At 32.5% G+C, this 17072-nt stretch overlaps 4 protein-coding genes across 13 annotated transcripts; 1 reads left to right on the top strand and 3 right to left on the bottom strand.

The window, feature by feature from the left end:
- Window positions 1-4441: 4441 nt before the first annotated feature.
- On the bottom strand, window positions 4442-6718 carry LOC114871003 (60S ribosomal protein L28). 5 transcript variants are annotated; one of them, XM_029176362.2, is made up of 10 exons: window positions 6627-6718; window positions 6282-6378; window positions 5966-6208; window positions 5792-5883; window positions 5547-5613; window positions 5444-5482; window positions 5217-5257; window positions 4976-5019; window positions 4741-4792; window positions 4442-4554 (listed from the first exon to the last, which is right to left on the bottom strand). In XM_029176362.2, the coding sequence occupies exons 2-4, from the start codon at window positions 6366-6368 to the stop codon at window positions 5797-5799; spliced, it is 417 nt and encodes a 138-aa protein (XP_029032195.1). In that variant the 5' UTR covers window positions 6369-6378; window positions 6627-6718; the 3' UTR covers window positions 4442-4554; window positions 4741-4792; window positions 4976-5019; window positions 5217-5257; window positions 5444-5482; window positions 5547-5613; window positions 5792-5796. The 5 variants fall into 5 exon arrangements, with proteins under 5 accessions (XP_029032195.1, XP_029032193.1, XP_046141613.1 ...); XM_029176360.2 differs by lacking the exon at window positions 6627-6718 and adding an exon at window positions 6476-6499; XM_046285657.1 differs by lacking the exon at window positions 6627-6718 and adding an exon at window positions 6476-6499 and having other exon boundaries at window positions 4745-4792.
- A 37-nt stretch (window positions 6719-6755) lies between these two features.
- Window positions 6756-7905, bottom strand: LOC114871001 (S-adenosylmethionine sensor upstream of mTORC1). Of its 2 annotated transcripts, XM_029176357.2 has the most exons (3): window positions 7774-7905; window positions 7035-7698; window positions 6756-6953 (listed from the first exon to the last, which is right to left on the bottom strand). In XM_029176357.2, the coding sequence occupies exons 1-3, from the start codon at window positions 7903-7905 to the stop codon at window positions 6766-6768; spliced, it is 984 nt and encodes a 327-aa protein (XP_029032190.2). In that variant the 3' UTR covers window positions 6756-6765. The 2 variants fall into 2 exon arrangements, with proteins under 2 accessions (XP_029032190.2, XP_029032189.2); XM_029176356.2 differs by having other exon boundaries at window positions 6756-7698.
- Window positions 7906-7923: 18 nt separating this feature from the next.
- Window positions 7924-8978, top strand: LOC114871002 (ubiquitin-conjugating enzyme E2 G2). The gene is made up of 4 exons (XM_029176358.2): window positions 7924-8135; window positions 8259-8340; window positions 8412-8530; window positions 8610-8978. Exons 1-4 carry the CDS (start codon window positions 8081-8083, stop codon window positions 8867-8869), a joined length of 516 nt encoding a protein of 171 aa, XP_029032191.1. The 5' UTR covers window positions 7924-8080; the 3' UTR covers window positions 8870-8978.
- Window positions 8801-17027, bottom strand: LOC114871000 (putative uncharacterized protein DDB_G0277255). Of its 5 annotated transcripts, XR_003788454.2 has the most exons (9): window positions 16564-17027; window positions 15890-15983; window positions 15614-15804; window positions 13746-15545; window positions 13485-13653; window positions 13003-13398; window positions 10699-10945; window positions 9524-9806; window positions 8801-8890 (listed from the first exon to the last, which is right to left on the bottom strand). XR_003788454.2 is itself a non-coding variant. In XM_029176353.2 (6 exons), the coding sequence occupies exons 3-6, from the start codon at window positions 15728-15730 to the stop codon at window positions 13004-13006; spliced, it is 2481 nt and encodes an 826-aa protein (XP_029032186.1). In that variant the 5' UTR covers window positions 15731-15804; window positions 15890-15983; window positions 16360-17026; the 3' UTR covers window positions 11193-13003. The 5 variants fall into 5 exon arrangements, 4 of the variants coding, with proteins under 4 accessions (XP_029032186.1, XP_029032185.1, XP_029032188.1 ...); XM_029176353.2 differs by lacking the exons at window positions 8801-8890; window positions 9524-9806; window positions 10699-10945 and having other exon boundaries at window positions 11193-13398; window positions 16360-17026; XM_029176352.2 differs by lacking the exons at window positions 8801-8890; window positions 9524-9806; window positions 10699-10945 and having other exon boundaries at window positions 11193-13398; window positions 16564-17026.
- Between the last annotated feature and the right edge of the window lie 45 nt (window positions 17028-17072).

Genomic DNA, 17072 nt, shown 5'->3' with positions numbered 1-17072 from the left:
CTGTCGATTGTGCCGTGTACATTTATTCGGGATGATTTATTCATCGACCCGTTGGAAGATTCAACAGCAATATCATCGTGTTTCAAGATTTCTGTAATAATATAATATTTAATCATTTCGATATTAACGCGTCAGCTGCAGGCAAATGTTACGAACGGGATGAAAAAAATATTTAACTCTTGAATTGCGTGTATAAATTGTAGCCGGATAGGATTCCAAGTTCTCAGGGAGGACTGTTACTCAAGTTTTAAGTGGGAATCTACGACGTTGAAATTCTGGATTTCGAGCAGCGATCTTACTTGCAATTTTACGGCGAACGAGTCTATAAGAGCCTCGTTTCGAGGGGAATTCTTATAAAACGCGAGATGTAATGTCAGGCTAGGAGAAAGAACATTACCGGTTACAAGCTGGGAATCTTCGTTCCCAACTTTAAGTAGAATTCTTATCTATAATTTGCTTCTTTCCTGATTTACTACCTTACTTTTCACAGCCAATGAGTCTCGAATTTGTAAAACGAGAATTTCAGCATATTTTCATTAGAATCGCAACGGTGAATAATTAACCGGACGCGGTCGTATGGAAAAAAAAACATAAATCATGCGTTTAACGATCATTAGACAATAAACGTCGGTCAAACATCATTGTTTCTGTAAAATTGCAGAATTTTCTATATCCAAATAGTGTATAAAGCCTTTCGAACGATATTATAGCACATCCGTGTATTTACGTGCACCAGCTAACAGATGCGCTCCACTGAATCTCTGTTTCACTCCATGACCCTTGCCCGCTACCTCAATGGTGTTGATTGCTTATCTGAATATGCATAATCGCGGCGATAATGACAGTGCTCGGCCAAACTTCGAATGCGTCGCGCATATGTAACTAGAGAGCAATTCCCTTATGCCGTATCCACCGGATCTGATCGTGGACAATGAAACGGTTCCGGTACTGCTGTCGGCTGTTACGGACCGTTTAATCGTTACGACCAGCCTGCCTGTTTCGATTCCGTTCCTTTTCGTCCGGTTTCCAAATCATTCCATAAACAGCGTATAACCGATGATCGTCAACATTTATCAACTCATACTTTCCTTATAGATACCAAGAATCCGTCCGGATGGTCGGCGACACACGTCACTGACCATACTTGATATTTTCAACCAATATACTTCCCTATACTAAGGTATAATCTTTCTTGTTTAACGAACATCCTAATGGTGTTCCTTCCACTACCATCTTCCCTAATGCATTGTCAATATTTTCCCTGTCTCGATCAATATTTTCGTGGATTCCATTTCGAGATATCGAACACCTCGTGTAGGTCCAGTGTCTCTTCCATTGGTACACATCCCGTTTTGCTTTCCATCGAACGTGCCAATATTTACGGAGGTTCGAGCCGAATAATTATGTTGCAGCATGTGAACCTACACGGATCGTATCGTAACCTTAACGTTTACGATCCTGTTACCTGGATGGTGAAACGAACGTTAAATAAATTAAAATAACGAGTACCTTCTGGTTGTTCTGAATCAACTTTAGGTTACAGTTAAAATAAGGCAAAGCTACCGTGCTGAAAATACCAAATCACCGTACTGGGAATACCTGAAATTTCATAATATCGAGGTTTCACCGTGTGCCAAAATTGTATTATCTCAAAAGTTTGCAACTATTTCGGAGAAAGCTTCGTATTTCATCATCGTTATTCAGACGTAAAATTATATTATCCAATAAACATGAATGGCAGCTAGGCTAATTATCGTAAATACGATCTGATCAAGGACAATCGAATGGACTGTAGGATTAATTGCTTTCATTCATATCTAACTCGTCAACACAGAGCCTATTCAAATTACGTAAAATCTACCGCATACCGGCGGAGCAGTAAAATAGGCGTGTAATTAATTTATTATTGTAATATCTAGCTTACTATCAAAGCGAAACCCGTGTTACGCTCCGATACAGTGAATTAATAATAATACGATTACCGGGATTAGCCAAATGCATCATTAATTATCAACAATCAATCTGCGTTTGCCATCTAGCCATCATTGTATTCGTATTAACTTACATAGATATTAATCTATCCCCTAATTCTATAAACTCTAACGTAGTTTCCAAACTTTTAAAATTAATTGAAAATAAAAAGAGACAATTTTTTCAAAATTCTACTTCTAAAAAACTTAGGCAAAAAAGGTTGCAAAGTTTAATATAAAAATATGATAAATAAAAATCAACGAAGTAGGTGGAAAAGTTTCTAATAGTCTGAAGAAGACACCGACTCCCATCTGCAAATAGGATTCACTTAATATTTGTGAAAAGTTTTCCGAGTTGTGAAAGCGGGATAGCGGAGAGTGCGAAGATCTGGGACAATATTAGTTAGAGCAGTATTCTTATCTTTAACTCACTTAGAATTCTTTGCTAAACTGCATTGTGCGAGATGCCACGCTACCGTGGCTCGAAACTTCCAGGTAAAAGTTTCCTTTATTATTCATTGGGCAAAAATTTCGAATGTTTGCCTTTCGATTTGCCGATTTAAAGTCACCGTTCGAGCCTGTGACCGCAACCGCAAACTTTTCAAAGTATCGTGGAATAAATAAATTGTTCATCTACGAAAGGGTAGATAAGATGCGATCAGTGGTGGAACAATGGAAGCAAGTTAAAGAACGTTTATCAAGAACCGGAGAAGGTTGCAGGAAAGAAGAAACATCGTTTCCATTACAGGGAAGATAGTATTCTAATTTACGTATTCAGCGGAATCGCAGCCAAGAACGTTGACCCTTTTCAAAGGATATTTGAAAGCCTCCGGGTAAGTAATACTGCAGTCTCATCGCGTGAACGTATAATCGGCGATTTTTGTGCCGCTGATGGTAGGAGGGCCAGCAGAAGCATAACGTCCAAAGGAAGAAGACGAGTGGGCCATGGTAAGGGAACCGAGCGTGGAATATATAATGTTTTAATTTCGCGGAAAATCTGATGATGTAATTTCAGGAGTAGGGCGACGCCCAGCAATTGTTTCAGCCGGCTTTCACTCCTGCATTATTCATGAATCTTTTCTTTTTTCCTCGTCTCTACGAGAGGACCGTTTCTAACTTCTCTCTCTCTCTCTCTTTTCTTCCATTTTTTCTTCTTCACCATTCTTCCTTCCTTCCTTCCTTCCTTCCGTCCTTCCTTCCTTTCTACCCCTTTCCATCCCTTTCTACCCCTTTCCATCCCTTTCTACCACCTCCTCGTTTCTTTTACATCTTACATTTTTGTTAGCCACTTTCTTTTTCCCTCTTGGTTTTCCCTTCCTTTGCGATTTCTTTTATACCCTGTCGCTTTTCCTCCCTGCTTCTTCTTTTCGTCATCTTACCACCGTTCTTCTTCTTCTCTTATATCACGCATGGCCGTATGCTCTATCTCTGTTCATCACGGTCCACTTACTCTTTGCTAGGGGTGTAGAGAAGTGTTCGTGGCAGGCAGGCAGCAATGTCTACACCACCGTGAAACCTTCTGTCATTGCAGCCTTATTTTCCTTCTTTTGCGGCCGAAAGCAGACGAGAGGCACGCCGGAGGAAAGACGCTTAAGAAAATCGATCGAGTCGAGCGTCCACCTCGTAAGAAAAACGATGGAGTTCCCTTCTTCAGTGAATTATGAAAATCAGTGTCTCGTTAAGCTCTTCTCGAGGAGATACCAGAGAGTACACCTTGGTACGCTCTGCTTTTGAGGCGGCCTTTATGGGAGTCGAAGATGTTAAGAACAGTGATTGTTATGAGAAAGAAAATTTTATATACTGGGGTGCAAATTAGGCTTGTTAGTATTGAGAAAACCTGAAGAGAACCCTTAGTAAAATGTTTGAAAATTTTAAACCCTAGTCAGGCTGTCTTTAGACGTCATAGAGGTGGGGGTTGTACTCTCTATTTCGACCGCAGCGCCATCTATGCGCAAACGGCTCAAACTACTCAACACGTTATCGATCGGTTTTTTTTTTTTTAAATAAATACCTAAGGCTCCTCTCAGGCCTATGTGTCTCTTTATTATGAGCATATCAAATTTGACAGATACAAGTATTATTTGTATTCAATCGGTTTTTCGATATAACGGAACACTAGCGCCCTCTATCAGAAAGTAGCTGAAACTAGTTACCAACTTATCGACCACTGGGTTCCGCTGTTTATCGATAGGTGGCGCTAGTCGAGGTAGCATTTTCTTCTTTATCGACATTATGGCATCCGGGGTATCAGGGACCCCGTTGAACCGGTGGCGCTCTGCATACCGACCTGATGTCATCTGGGGTGTCTAGGACCCCATAGGCAAAATAATTGTATCAATAAACCTAACGATCGCGTAAAGACAACAATAATTTTTTGTAACTCAATAAATACAAGTAATACACGTACTGTATTCATTTTCCGATAATAATAATGTAGATAAGGGGAAACATAAGAGGTGAAATTAAAAGAATTGAAAGATAGAAACTTCATTTTATCTTAAAACATCATTTCGATGTTACAAAGTTACATGTAATGAAACATTGCCATTTTGAAGCACACCATTATTTGCAGGAGATTTATGACCTGCAAAGGAAAACGTACATGTGTTACAAACATTTCCTTACAATTTAAGTAGCTAAATGAGTTATGTTATTATCAGAAGTAGCAAATTTATGATCATGACACTCATAGATCTTGGTGAATGAATCATCATATGTGTATAAAGTAATTGCATCTATCATAAAGTAAATAATTAAACAAATATATTACCTACTTAGATGTGTGTCCATTGAACTTTTATATTAAATGTATTCAGAACCATCTGCAAAAAACGAAACCGTATTAATCCTATTCCTATATTGAACAAATTAGAATTGTTATTATGAATGAATCAGCTAGCAAATACTATAACCAATCACGGCATTCAGAGATTTTGGTGGTATTGAATTTCATCATTAAAAAAAGTTAGTACTGTATGAGCCAGATACAGGTATTCTATACTTACGCTTTCGTACATTTCCTTTTTGGGTAATACCTGGGTACCTCAAGCTGAAATTAATTTATCCTGATTAGTAATCTTATCTTGTCGCATATAAAGGCGATTTTTTTTTTTAAAGAAATTATTTCAGATAGCAAATACAAGTCCTAATCACGGCATTCATAGATCTTGGTGGTTGAAAGTTTCATCATAAAAAGATCAAAACTTTATGTAAATATTAAATAAATGCATATTTATATTTACTTACATATTATAATATCCACAAAACGTCCAATTTTCCAACTGGATCTGAAAACATTATTCTCATGTAAGTATTAAAATATTTAATTAAGAAAGTGGTTGAAAAATATACATCAACATCAGATAGCAAATACAAAATTCTAATCATGGCACTCAGAGATCTTGGTGGTTATAGTATCATCATAAACATCAAAGAATTTATAAGCATCAAAAAAACAAGTGAATGTATCTTACCTATGTAAAAAATAGCTCTTTAATATGCAACCGACGAATCTGTAATCATAATGATAGAAACAGTTATTTAAACATATTATTTATTATATGTACAAAATCTTACCTTTCATTGAAAAATGTTTATCCCTATTTTTGCAATAAAATTATGGAAATAAGTACACTGGACACAGCTGCAAAGGAGAAATGTTATAGTATTCACTTTAATATTTAAATACCTGTAGCATGATTTGTAACAATTTATCTTCAATTAATTGCATTTCATTAATATATACTAAAGTTAAACAAATCTTCTTTGCAACATATGTCACATTTATACATTTACATTAAAACATATGTTTATTAATGTACATAGATTAATCAGCCTTTTTAGTTGTACGGGTCTTCTTTGCAGGTAAAGGCTTCTGGGAACGCAGAACAGCACTGGCACGACGTAATGCAGCCTAAAAATAACCCAATTATCATTGTAATAACTGCTTTTCCAAAATACCAAACTGAAAGCTTTCCTATAATAAATGAATTTACCTTGGAAAGATCTACACGGTATTTGTTCTTTGTAATCAATCTTTTTAATTTATGTAAAGAACGGCGGGCTCCAGCTTTCATTGTACACCGTACAGTGGATTTTGCAGGTTTTTTAAGTGACTTTGGTTTTTTATAAACGACTGTAAACCCTTTTTTATCAGCAGTGTCAACAATACCCACGCTTTTCCTATGAATTAAACCCGAATAACGATAGCTACTCAGATTGGTCAAATTGTTAGGTTCCTAAAATTTTATACATAAACATTTAAAACCTACGAACTTAAACGTTTAGAAAGAATACTGAGTTAGTACAAACCGTGGAAAATGGTTTGCTGATATTACGCTTTTTAAGAAGAAAGGCATTGTTATTGCGAATAATCATCCAATTTAAATGAGACGACATCTTGAATGGTCTGAAAATAATTTCAAACTTAAACATTCATTTTTTACTATTAATTTTACTTATATCAATTGTAATCCCAAAATTTAGCAGCTGAGAAATTAACCTACATCATTATTACCAAAAATACAACAATGTTTGATACAATTAATAGTTTTTATTATTAAAAACAAAACACGTATTTAAACAATCTCATGAGAAGCTTTAATATATACAAAAAATATTATTTATAAGTATAATATACAGCAAAAATGAACTCACCACGTGTACGACCAAAGAACAGAAACAAGAAAGGACTGCTCAAGATGGATGACAATTCTATAAAAATTAACAAATGTCCCTATGAACGCACATCCTCAAGCAAGGTTACCACTACGTTAAAAGTTAATATTTTTTTTTGTTATTCATCAAAAGGTAATTCTCCAAACATAGATGTTATTTCATCTGAATCATATTCTTCTTGATCTTGATGTTTGATTTCATCAGATTCATTTCGAAAATCTTGTGGAATATAAATTGCAGTACTATCAAAATATAAGGGATCATCATTGGATAAGTTTTGTAAATTTGCCCATCTTGTTGCAACATCTTTAAATATACATTTTCTAAAGACAATACAATGCATATGTCGTAGTTTTTCATATTTTATCCTCATAAATCCTAACTTACTTAGTACATATCTCCATGATTTCATAAGTTTAGCATTAGCATGGACATGTTTTGAATCAGGAGTTATAATGAAAAGTATACCACCAACTTGCAATAGATCATAAGCTTTTTTGCAGCAAATATATCTTTGTTTTGGACATGGTAGATACTCCAAAAATAAAGAAAATACAACTACATTAAAAGAGTTTTGTGGCAATTGTAGAACTTCTTCCTTATTATCAGAAAGTATTTTCTCTTTTCCAATATGAACATTCAGAAAGTCACAACCCAAAACTTTATCTGGTATACCATACAGATCTATTGCAGTTACCTCAAAGATATTCAAACTTCCAAAAGGGTTATAACAACTTCCTACATCTAACAAAGCTATTTTTTGAGTAAAGAAATCTGTGTTGTTATCAAAGTATTTTGGTATTGGACTTTCCTTATTTTCAATGCTTGAATTATAATTTATAGGAACTTCAGTAGATTCTAGATTATTTGTGTTGATTTTTATCCTAATACTTTCTTCTCTATTATTATATTTTTGACTTCCACCATTTAAAAAATACTCTTGACATTGAAATTTAATCCATTCTATCCTAGAATGAGTTGAACTTTCTGTGTTTAAATTATTTTTCATCCAATATGTAGTTGCCAATTTTTGCATAGAATGGGCATATTCCTAAAATACAAATAGGTAACAATTAAAAAAAAATATTATACACAATCAGCATAAAAATTTAAACGGAAATCAAACCTGTAAAACATCTTTACGAGTTATATGACGATTCCATGCAATCTCAGGACCATGATCCTGAGCTTCTTTTCGCAACGTGGCATGAGTCTTTTTTATAACACCTGCTAAATATTTATGTTCTTCTGTCGCCATTTAAACCCTCAAATCAACATTGTATCTTTTCAAATTTTGCAGAAACAAGTTGTTAACTCTTAAGTTTTGTAAAATAATTAAACACAAATAAATCAATGATGATGATTTTTATCATTTTTACTTTTACCTAATGTTCATCTTTTGACATTTTCATAAAGTGTCATTATTAACCTTCATGATCAAAACAATGGCGGGTTCTGCACTAAGACGATTAATGGCAGAGTACAAACGTGAGGATCAGATTTAATGTTGTACCTTACCCTTCATTTGAAGTTTCGCATAAAACTATTTCGCTTGCTTCTTTTTCTACTGAATTTTGAACGTGATTATAATAGATAATGCGTAACTTACAGAATTAACCTTAAATCCACCTGAAGGCATTATTGCTGGTCCAATAAATGAAGAAAACTTTTTTGAATGGGAAGCTTTAATCACGTATGTATTTAACTGCTGAAGATCTTATGATGACTTAAACACCATATTACAGAATCTGAATTTCTTTGCAGTGGTCCTGAAGGAACATGCTTCGAAGGTGGTGTATTTCCTGCAAAACTGATATTTCCACCAGACTATCCCTTAAGCCCACCAAAAATGCAATTTACTTGTGAAATGTTTCATCCAAATAGTAAGATCTGTTTAAATGAGATATTGTAATATTGCATTAAAATGACCTGTTAAGAATTAACAATTTAATTTTTATTTAGTTTATGCAGATGGGAGAGTATGTATAAGTATATTACATGCACCTGGAGATGATCCAATGGGCTATGAAAGTAGTGCAGAAAGATGGAGTCCGGTTCAGAGTGTAGAAAAAATATTGTTAAGTGTGGTAAGTATGTTAGCAGAGCCAAATGATGAAAGTGGAGCAAATGTTGATGCTGCCAAAATGTGGAGAGAAAATCGGCCAGAATTTGAAAGAATTGCTCAGAAGCTAGTTAGGAAAACTCTTGGTATTCCACCTTAAACTAGGATGTTTAATATTTAACTGGAAACAAAAGTGTAATTAAAATGTCATGTGGTTCAGTGAAAAATATATATTGTATTTAAAATAATAAAATTTTATTTAAGTTTAATTTTATATGCTTACAAATACATGTTTCACGCTTATGTATGTGATAAGAAGTAAACAAGTATTGCACTGAGAGAAAATGGTATCTAGGTATGTTTCAAAAAATGTATCATATTTTCAACATTGCAGTACAAACATGGGTAATCAAATACATATGCATTTGTTTACACTTCGAGTACTCTTTATTGCAATAAATTAATCAAGAACATAATTCTTTTCTTGTGCTCATGAAGTTTGAATTGTTAAAATTATTTATACTATGATCACGAAAATAGCATGAAGTATTCATTACTGAACAATTTATAATTAAATCATTTTGCTGTAATGCAGAAAAATATTGTATTTGCAAAAGGTTCATATTACTTGTAAGCAATTGAAAAATGAAACTAGAGTAACATCTTAGATAAATATATTATGGAAATTGTTGGGGGTATGCTAGAATTGATATATTTAAAAGTTGTAATAAAATCAGTTGTTTCATAACAAATTATATCAACTTATTTCTAAATAAAATAATTATAAATAAAAAAATATAAAGATATTTCTTACTCAGGTTTCATTTTCCTTATAGCATTACACTCCTTATCTTATTAAAGCCTCAATGAATCATTCACACCCCTATTTTTCTGATCATCATGTACTCCTCTCACTCTAATAATCGTCGACTTTGGTGATAAATAATAACAGACTAGAACAAATAAATTATGAAATTATAGATAAGGATATTAAAGATTAAGGATAATCATTAAATTTTACCGAAGTGAAAAATAACAATGAACAGCTTACATATTTTGTAATATTCTTCTATTAAAATTACGTTTGGATCATATCTCTGAAAAAGATGAAAAACAAATGCAAGTATTCGTAAGTAAATTGATATTTATTAGTAAACAATACTGAAGTCCAACTTAAAATGCAATATTTATGACTAGCACTTGTAAATTATGCGTAACAAACAATAATGATTTCTGAACCAATATATTATAATCAAAGTACAACAGTGCTTATATTTTGAAAATGTATTTCTTATAGTAATCTTTAAATATTTTATTTCTTTTATTATTTTTACTTATCCAAAATGAGTTTTTAAATTGCTGTGTGATATTAATGTATAATTGATAAAGTGTACACTTAAATAGTTATGAAAAGCACAAAATTGATAAATCCATGTTGTACTTTGAATACAATTATAAACTTTGGTATATAACAAATAAATTATTACTCTATGCCAAGTGCATCTTTTTATCAAATATCAAATACAATAGTATCCTAACTAAATGAAATTTTCTTGGTCTTATTTAAAATGATATTTACTTTCAAAAAAATGTTAATATCCCTGATCAATACAAGCATCTTTCTTTCACAACTTTTATATATGTATTACTAATAATATCACATTTCAATATCAGAAGTTTATTTGTAAATTCAATATTTTTTACATGCCTACTTGTAAAAGGCATTATAAAAATGTAAAACTATTAAATAACATATTTCTTTATGTATAATGACACAATAAAAATTTCAGAAATATATCATTCAGTAACACTTGGCATAGAATTGTTCATATATTTTTCTTAATGTTGATATTAATAGTCATAAAACATAATTAAATAAGGCATTGATATTTTTCAGTAATGCAAATTTTTCACAAGAGCGCGTATGTGCAATTTATATTAATGTAAAATACATTTGTTATAAAATGATACTAATTCTGCTCTACATACCTCCCTCGTCGGCTGAGGTATCGTGGTGCCTTTAACCATTAATTATACGCACATGCTTCACATATGTTTAAATTCATCCTTAGACTTAGTCTTTTCAATCTGGTAATAGTACTTATATTGCAAAATCTACCACGTGAATATTGAGTATAAAATTTGTTTGTGTAGTACTGCGAAGTTCAAGAAAGTGCAAACAAAAAATTCTGAGCAATATGTATATGTGGTCTTCACTATTCCATGATTCATGAAGCTGCATAGGAAAAGCAATTTAAAGACAAAATAAAAACAAACATCTATTAATTAATGTGTCTAGTAACAGTCAGTACACATTTTGTATAAAAACTTTCTCCCCTTCCTTGAAAAATCTATTTTTACATCAGTGCTTTATAGTGAGCTCTGTATAACATTACAGAATACAAAATTTATCAAAGTAATATCTCCATTTCTGAAGACGAGATTGTACACCTCTTCAGGAAAGGGATAAAAATAAAAATATATGTCATTATAATTTACTAAATTTTATCTGAAGCTCCTTCCTACTTTTCCATTTGGTTACTCGAAATTGCAAATTGAAAACTTTTCATCTGATTTATATTAATTCTTAATATTAAGTTATAATCTAAACTTTATATAACGATTACAAATAAAATGTATATTTCGAAAATTTATCCGAAACTTTTAAAGTTGTCTAAATAAAATTAAATACAATATAATTAAATTCGATCAAGTGCTTAGCACGATGTAATCTTGTTGAGTTTATCTGAGCACAAGAATAAACAGTGACTTCGATTACCTCGATTCAACCGCATAATTTAAGGAATCAGAATTCTATAATTTATAATTTTATATAGCACCAGTCGCTAATCAGTTTTAATAAAGAATTTTTTACCTTTCAAGGTAAATATTATCAAATCTTATTTAAAAATTGGCTATAAAAGAAAAACGAAAACTGTGGTACATTAAAAGAGATTGCATGTTGTAACATCAATTAATTATTTCTTATAAACTTAAAAAAATCAAAAAATATATATATATAGCTAATATGTCAAGGATTCAGAACTCCTTGATGATTTAATATTATTTTACAAAGTTAAGCAATATATATAAAAATATTTACATTATAAAGCAATATAAAATAATAAAGCTGTGTTCCACCCAAAGATTATTCTCAAAAACAATTATACAATAATTTATAAGAAAATATACATGATGCTTAAATGAAGATATTTATAAAGTATTATGATTCCATTAGTTCGTTGAATATTTGTTCTAAGTTAATCAGTCTGTAACAGCTACATCTAAACTTAAAAAATGATACAACAACATTGTTAAACTGATTAATATTGAAATTTTCTGTAGTTGACAGACGCGATAACTGATATTTATATATGCCAGATTATATCTTAATGTAATATTAGTCTACGGCTTCTTTTTTTTTTAATAATTGCTTGTATGTGCATCATATTAAAAAATGATTCATTAACTCTATATTTGATCATCCGATAAAGTGGAATATCAAATATAGACTGTACTGTATCAAGTAGGCTTTCCTATTAAAACACGAATTTTAGAATTCTATAACGAATAATGAAATGCATAATTGAATAATCTTCGGTAAAAACATAATTTGTTAAAGAAAGTCTAATAAAAAATAAAAGTATTTACGATTTTGATATCCAATTGAAGACTGCAATATAAGATATATGGCACATAAGGAGTTATTTAATCACTGATTTACATTATTATATATGAATATTATACATTCATTGGATCATATGAAATTGTAATTTGTTATGTTAAAATAACAAGAAACAGGAACTGAATTCAAAGTAATATATCGAATTTGTTAAAATTATTTTACACGTGCTCTGGAAATCATTTTGACAGAATTAAACGACCGCAAATTCAAAGATCAAATTGTCAATTTATCTGTGCACCTTCAATAGAATTACGCGAATATGCATTCTAATTCAAAATTATCTTTTAATGAATATTATTTTTTGTTTTATATCTTTTTTAGTACTTTTATGCTTTGTAACTACATTGTTCATAATTCTATATACGAGCTGCGTGGAACGGATTACCCTTCTTTACAAAAAGATGTTAGATATTACGTCTGAAATTTAAGTTTTTATATAATGTATGTAGAAATCAGCTATTTTTTTTTTTTTCTTATATTTCATCATGATATTGCTTAATAAAACCATATGAAACAGAATTGTGTAATGCTTTAAACCTTAAACTATATGTACTAAACATTTGGCAAGTATTTAAAAAAAAAACAAAAAATAAATTATACTTTTGTACCTCACGATAGGCCTTGTGGTGTGAAACAAATCTTCTCTAATTCACCAGTTGAAGAACTAACAGGAGATTCAGCTCTGTCATCTTGTTCAGCTAATTGTTCGCTGTAGTAATGAGGCATACTCAGGTAATCGATGAGCCGCCGAGGCAGAGGTAGAGTTGGAATAAGATCCCTGCGTACGATTTTCAATATAACAAATCTACACATATGCTGTAAACTCTGAACCTGTTTGAATCTTGACACTGGATGAAGAAGTTGCACACGCATTGGACCTAACACTGGCCGTCGATGAAGAAAAAACAAGTATCGTCCACTACGCGAATGTTCTACCGCATTCTCAATAAAATCGACGATCGTATGGGACTTAAATTTTGTGCAACTTCCAAAGCTGAAATTACCTGTACAGATAAGAAAATGAAATATTTAAAGTAGCAACATGGAGATATAAAGAAATATTCCTTCTAGCAAGAGTAAAAATACTTACCCTGATCATGCTCTATTCTTACATGTCGCACGCAACTGTTAAGTCTAAATGATAAAGAGAAAATATAATGATCATCGCTACTATCTCGCACAATGAATGACCCATCTGGTTCATTGGACAGTATTTTCTCTGCAGCTTCACCAGATATTGGGCCCCAATACCATCCATACTATTTTAAAAAGAGTTCGCGTTAATAATAAAAAAAAAAAACAGCTTAATATTAAATGTACTAACGTGCAGTGAAAAAGATAAATTACATACATCTTTTACTTTCTCAATGCTAGCAGCAAAATCCATACTAGTATCTTCTGTCGGCTCCTCTTCGACTTTTGGTGCAGGTGGAGGCATTTGCGGCGGTATAGAAGTTGGACTCTCGCATTTAGATACCATCGTTGTAAGCGCATCTTCTGCTTGCTCTACACCACCTACGTGTCCATTACTTTTTGGTAATGGTGGTAACGCACGCTTAAAAAAAGGTAGCTTTTGTACAGAGGGATCTACCTCTGAGGTAGTATTATTATTATTAGCATGTTGGTCAGAATCAACACCCTCTTCCTCTTCTACAATTTCACCCTGTACAATGCTATTTCTTTTTTCTACGAAATGGTCTGGAGAACCCAAACGTCTGAATCTAAAGATATTGCAAAGAGTTTGTTTCAAATTTAACGAGAAGTTCCGTTGACCCTTCTTGATCTTTTCTCTTTCAGAATCAACCTTCTCCTTATGTGGTTCCTCTTTTACCTTTTTATGTTTAATACTAACAAATGAATTCTTTTTATGTTTCTTAACATTACCATTATTATTATTGTTATTGTTATTATTATTATTATTGTTATTGTGAATCAGTCCATTGCTATTTTTGTTTGAGATTGGAATATCCATCGCTGAATCTGTATGTGGATTACTATACCTATTGTTATTATTTACACTAATACCTTTTGGCATTGCAAGGTGTACAGGTGTATGACTTATTGGAACTTTATCGCGTTTTATTTTATTTTCACTAGAATCACTGGAGCTTGAGTATAGCGTTTGTAAATATTGACGCACTTCGTGTAAAGTCATATGAATTGGTTCACCGATATTATGCATGTGACCATTGGATGTTCGGGATGCATGTCGACCAGATGTACCCGGTACACTATGACGTTTACCATTTCCAGCTTCGTTGCAACATACGTCTGATAGCAGTCTCTGGGATTTTATAACATGGGTAATAGCACGAGGTTTCCCACAATAATGCCTTGCCTGTTGAATATGGGCTTCTAATTCACTCTGAGAACTAGCGGATACATTTCTTCTTCTTTTACGATGATGTCTATGACGTTTAGGCCTTTGCGGCGTTCTAAGATAATGCAAAGGTCTAACTACATCTATTGGTACAGTATAAATGTCAGAATCAAAGGGCACATTGTACATATCACTGATCTCACTGGTCGTTAAAACGTCGTGTGACATAGCAGATGTAATAAAGCTGCTATCATCTGCTTTGTGACTCAGTCCTGAGGTATTTATTGAATTATGAGAACTGGACAAACGAGAAGAAGCTAAAGAACATCGTGAATTTGGACGATTCAATGTATTGTATGGAGTGATCAAAGTAGTAGCCCCTTGACACGATGAAGGTGTTAACAAGTCCGTTGCCCAAAGACGTTTCGAATTGTATACACTACGAGTTACCACCGGTATATGATTTGTTGCGGGTGCTATTCTTCCTTCCGGCCATGATATTCTACAAGATATTATTAATGCTTCTTCAATTGTTGACTGTACTAAAGTCTCAGCATAATCATCTATTAACTGTGGAACTTTTTGTCTCATTAATTGTGCATAGCTAAGAATTGGTGCAGACGAAGATTCAGAATTAGGAGGAGAAGGGCTATCTTGAAATTCTGGTGGAGGTTTAATAGCTACATCAACCACTTCAACTTCTAGCTTTCCATCAGCATCAGTCCAACCTGGTCCTTTCTTCAATGTATTAAAATTTTCACCACACATACCATCTGAGTAATCAAAAGAATCTTGCGATAAGGATTTACTTTCTACATCGCTTTCTTGCATCTGAAAAGATTGATATCATTTCATTTAGAGAATACAACATACAAATACTATATTATAACAAATTATACCTCGATTGCAAGATGTGCTCGAACAGAATCACTAGAAATGGACCCTCCAATTCCACTGCTACCAAGATCACTGAGAGGTCCAGTAGCGCTTAGTGAACATGACGGTGGAGAGTCCATCTCAACACTTGTAATTTATTTGTTTGCTAAAAGATTTATAATAGCCAAAATTTTTGGAAACTCCACATTGTCCCCTAAAATTTTACAATAAAATTCTTTAATATTCAATGCTACAAAGTGTTTTCATCTACAAGTTTTAAGCTAAACAAAGATTCTTACCTGAAAATAGCAATTATGGGCAATACATGAATGTTTCATGATCTTCATGATTACATGCGTGCTTGTACTTTTCAAATGGTCCATTATGAAGAAACTGGAAATATATTAAAAGAAAAAGAAAAATATACATAAAAATAATTTTAACACAATTCATATAATAAAATTTAATATTTGTCTTTCTCCTATAATTCAAATAATAATCGTTTAAGTTATTACAAATTCGAATTCAAATTTAAAAATTTTTTTCAAAAAAATAATGTATCTTACATTTAATAAATTTGCAGTATTAAATATTGGGAGATAAGTCATAGAAGGCTTCTTTTGCGCAGAAAAATTGTACGAACATACATGAAAGAATAGAATCAAGGGAGAAAGATATTTTTACAAAAAGTATTTGGTGCTGTCAAAAGATGTATGACATGAAAAAACAATATGTCTTGATATCACTTTAGAAAAGAATTTAGACCCACGTTGGCGTAGTACGGACAAGAATCGAGATATCCTTCGGTATGATTCATCTTTTAGCTGTCTATTGTGCGAAATGTTCGAAATATCTTGATCAAAGTACATGCCGTACAGTGAGCACTTTAATATCCCGGCAAGGTTGATGTTTGCGTCGTAGATAGTAGCGGACTATGTTTGACGTTTCGAAAGTTAAAAATGGATTTACGTACTTATGCTAGGTTACTCGCAACTCGATTCTATTCACGTAATTTTCATCAATGAAGCAAAGTATAAAAAAAACGTTCATGGTTGTCACATAATGTCCGTTCGACAGACAAATCAATATTTAAAAGACAAACGCGAGTCCTTCACGTTACAGTTTACTCCATGTCAGTTCCGTTCCCACATTCCGTCTGTCATGCCGAAGAAGAGTTCTATTCGAGTACTTTCCGGGATCGACGGTGTATTTCACAAAAGGAGGAACCGCAACCACCAATGTGATTGCACAATTTAAAACGATTTTATATTTCAGTCATTCGTTTCAAAGTAGCTAACACACCCAAATGAAATTGTTTAATTTTGCTGTATATTATGACATTCTTTTATTTAAACTAATAAAGGATAACATTAAAATGAACTCAGTCTTTTATAATTAACCAGACTCTATAAGGCTGACTTGATTCTGCATTAAGTTTTGAAGACAGACTAGACGCGTTAATAACGATACATTAGATGCTTG

This window comes from Osmia bicornis, chromosome 5, assembly GCF_907164935.1.
Source record: "Osmia bicornis bicornis chromosome 5, iOsmBic2.1, whole genome shotgun sequence".
Taxonomy (NCBI): Eukaryota; Metazoa; Arthropoda; class Insecta; order Hymenoptera; family Megachilidae; genus Osmia; species Osmia bicornis.
This window is presented reverse-complemented; position numbering and strand designations above follow the sequence as displayed.

Excerpts from the sequence above, each read along its gene's own strand:
- LOC114871003 (XM_029176360.2), bottom strand. Across the intron at positions 6,209-6,281 it reads TCAGCAAACCATTTTCCACG|GAACCTAACAATTTGACCAA; the intron begins GTTTGTACTAAC and ends ATAAAATTTTAG. Across the intron at positions 5,884-5,965 it reads ACCGTGTAGATCTTTCCAAG|GCTGCATTACGTCGTGCCAG; the intron begins GTAAATTCATTT and ends GGTTATTTTTAG.
- LOC114871001 (XM_029176356.2), bottom strand. The coding sequence starts at position 7,905 with ATGGCGACAGAAGAACATAAATATTTAGCAGGTGTTATAAAAAAGACT. Across the intron at positions 7,699-7,773 it reads CTCGTAAAGATGTTTTACAG|GAATATGCCCATTCTATGCA; the intron begins GTTTGATTTCCG and ends TTTGTATTTTAG.
- LOC114871002 (XM_029176358.2), top strand. The coding sequence starts at position 8,081 with ATGATCAAAACAATGGCGGGTTCTGCACTAAGACGATTAATGGCAGAG. Across the intron at positions 8,341-8,411 it reads GAATGGGAAGCTTTAATCAC|TGGTCCTGAAGGAACATGCT; the intron begins GTATGTATTTAA and ends ATTTCTTTGCAG. Across the intron at positions 8,531-8,609 it reads TGAAATGTTTCATCCAAATA|TTTATGCAGATGGGAGAGTA; the intron begins GTAAGATCTGTT and ends ATTTTTATTTAG.
- LOC114871000 (XM_029176353.2), bottom strand. The coding sequence starts at position 15,730 with ATGGACTCTCCACCGTCATGTTCACTAAGCGCTACTGGACCTCTCAGT. Across the intron at positions 15,546-15,613 it reads GAGCACATCTTGCAATCGAG|ATGCAAGAAAGCGATGTAGA; the intron begins GTATAATTTGTT and ends CAATCTTTTCAG. Across the intron at positions 13,654-13,745 it reads GCATTGAGAAAGTAAAAGAT|TATGGATGGTATTGGGGCCC; the intron begins GTATGTAATTTA and ends TTTTTAAAATAG.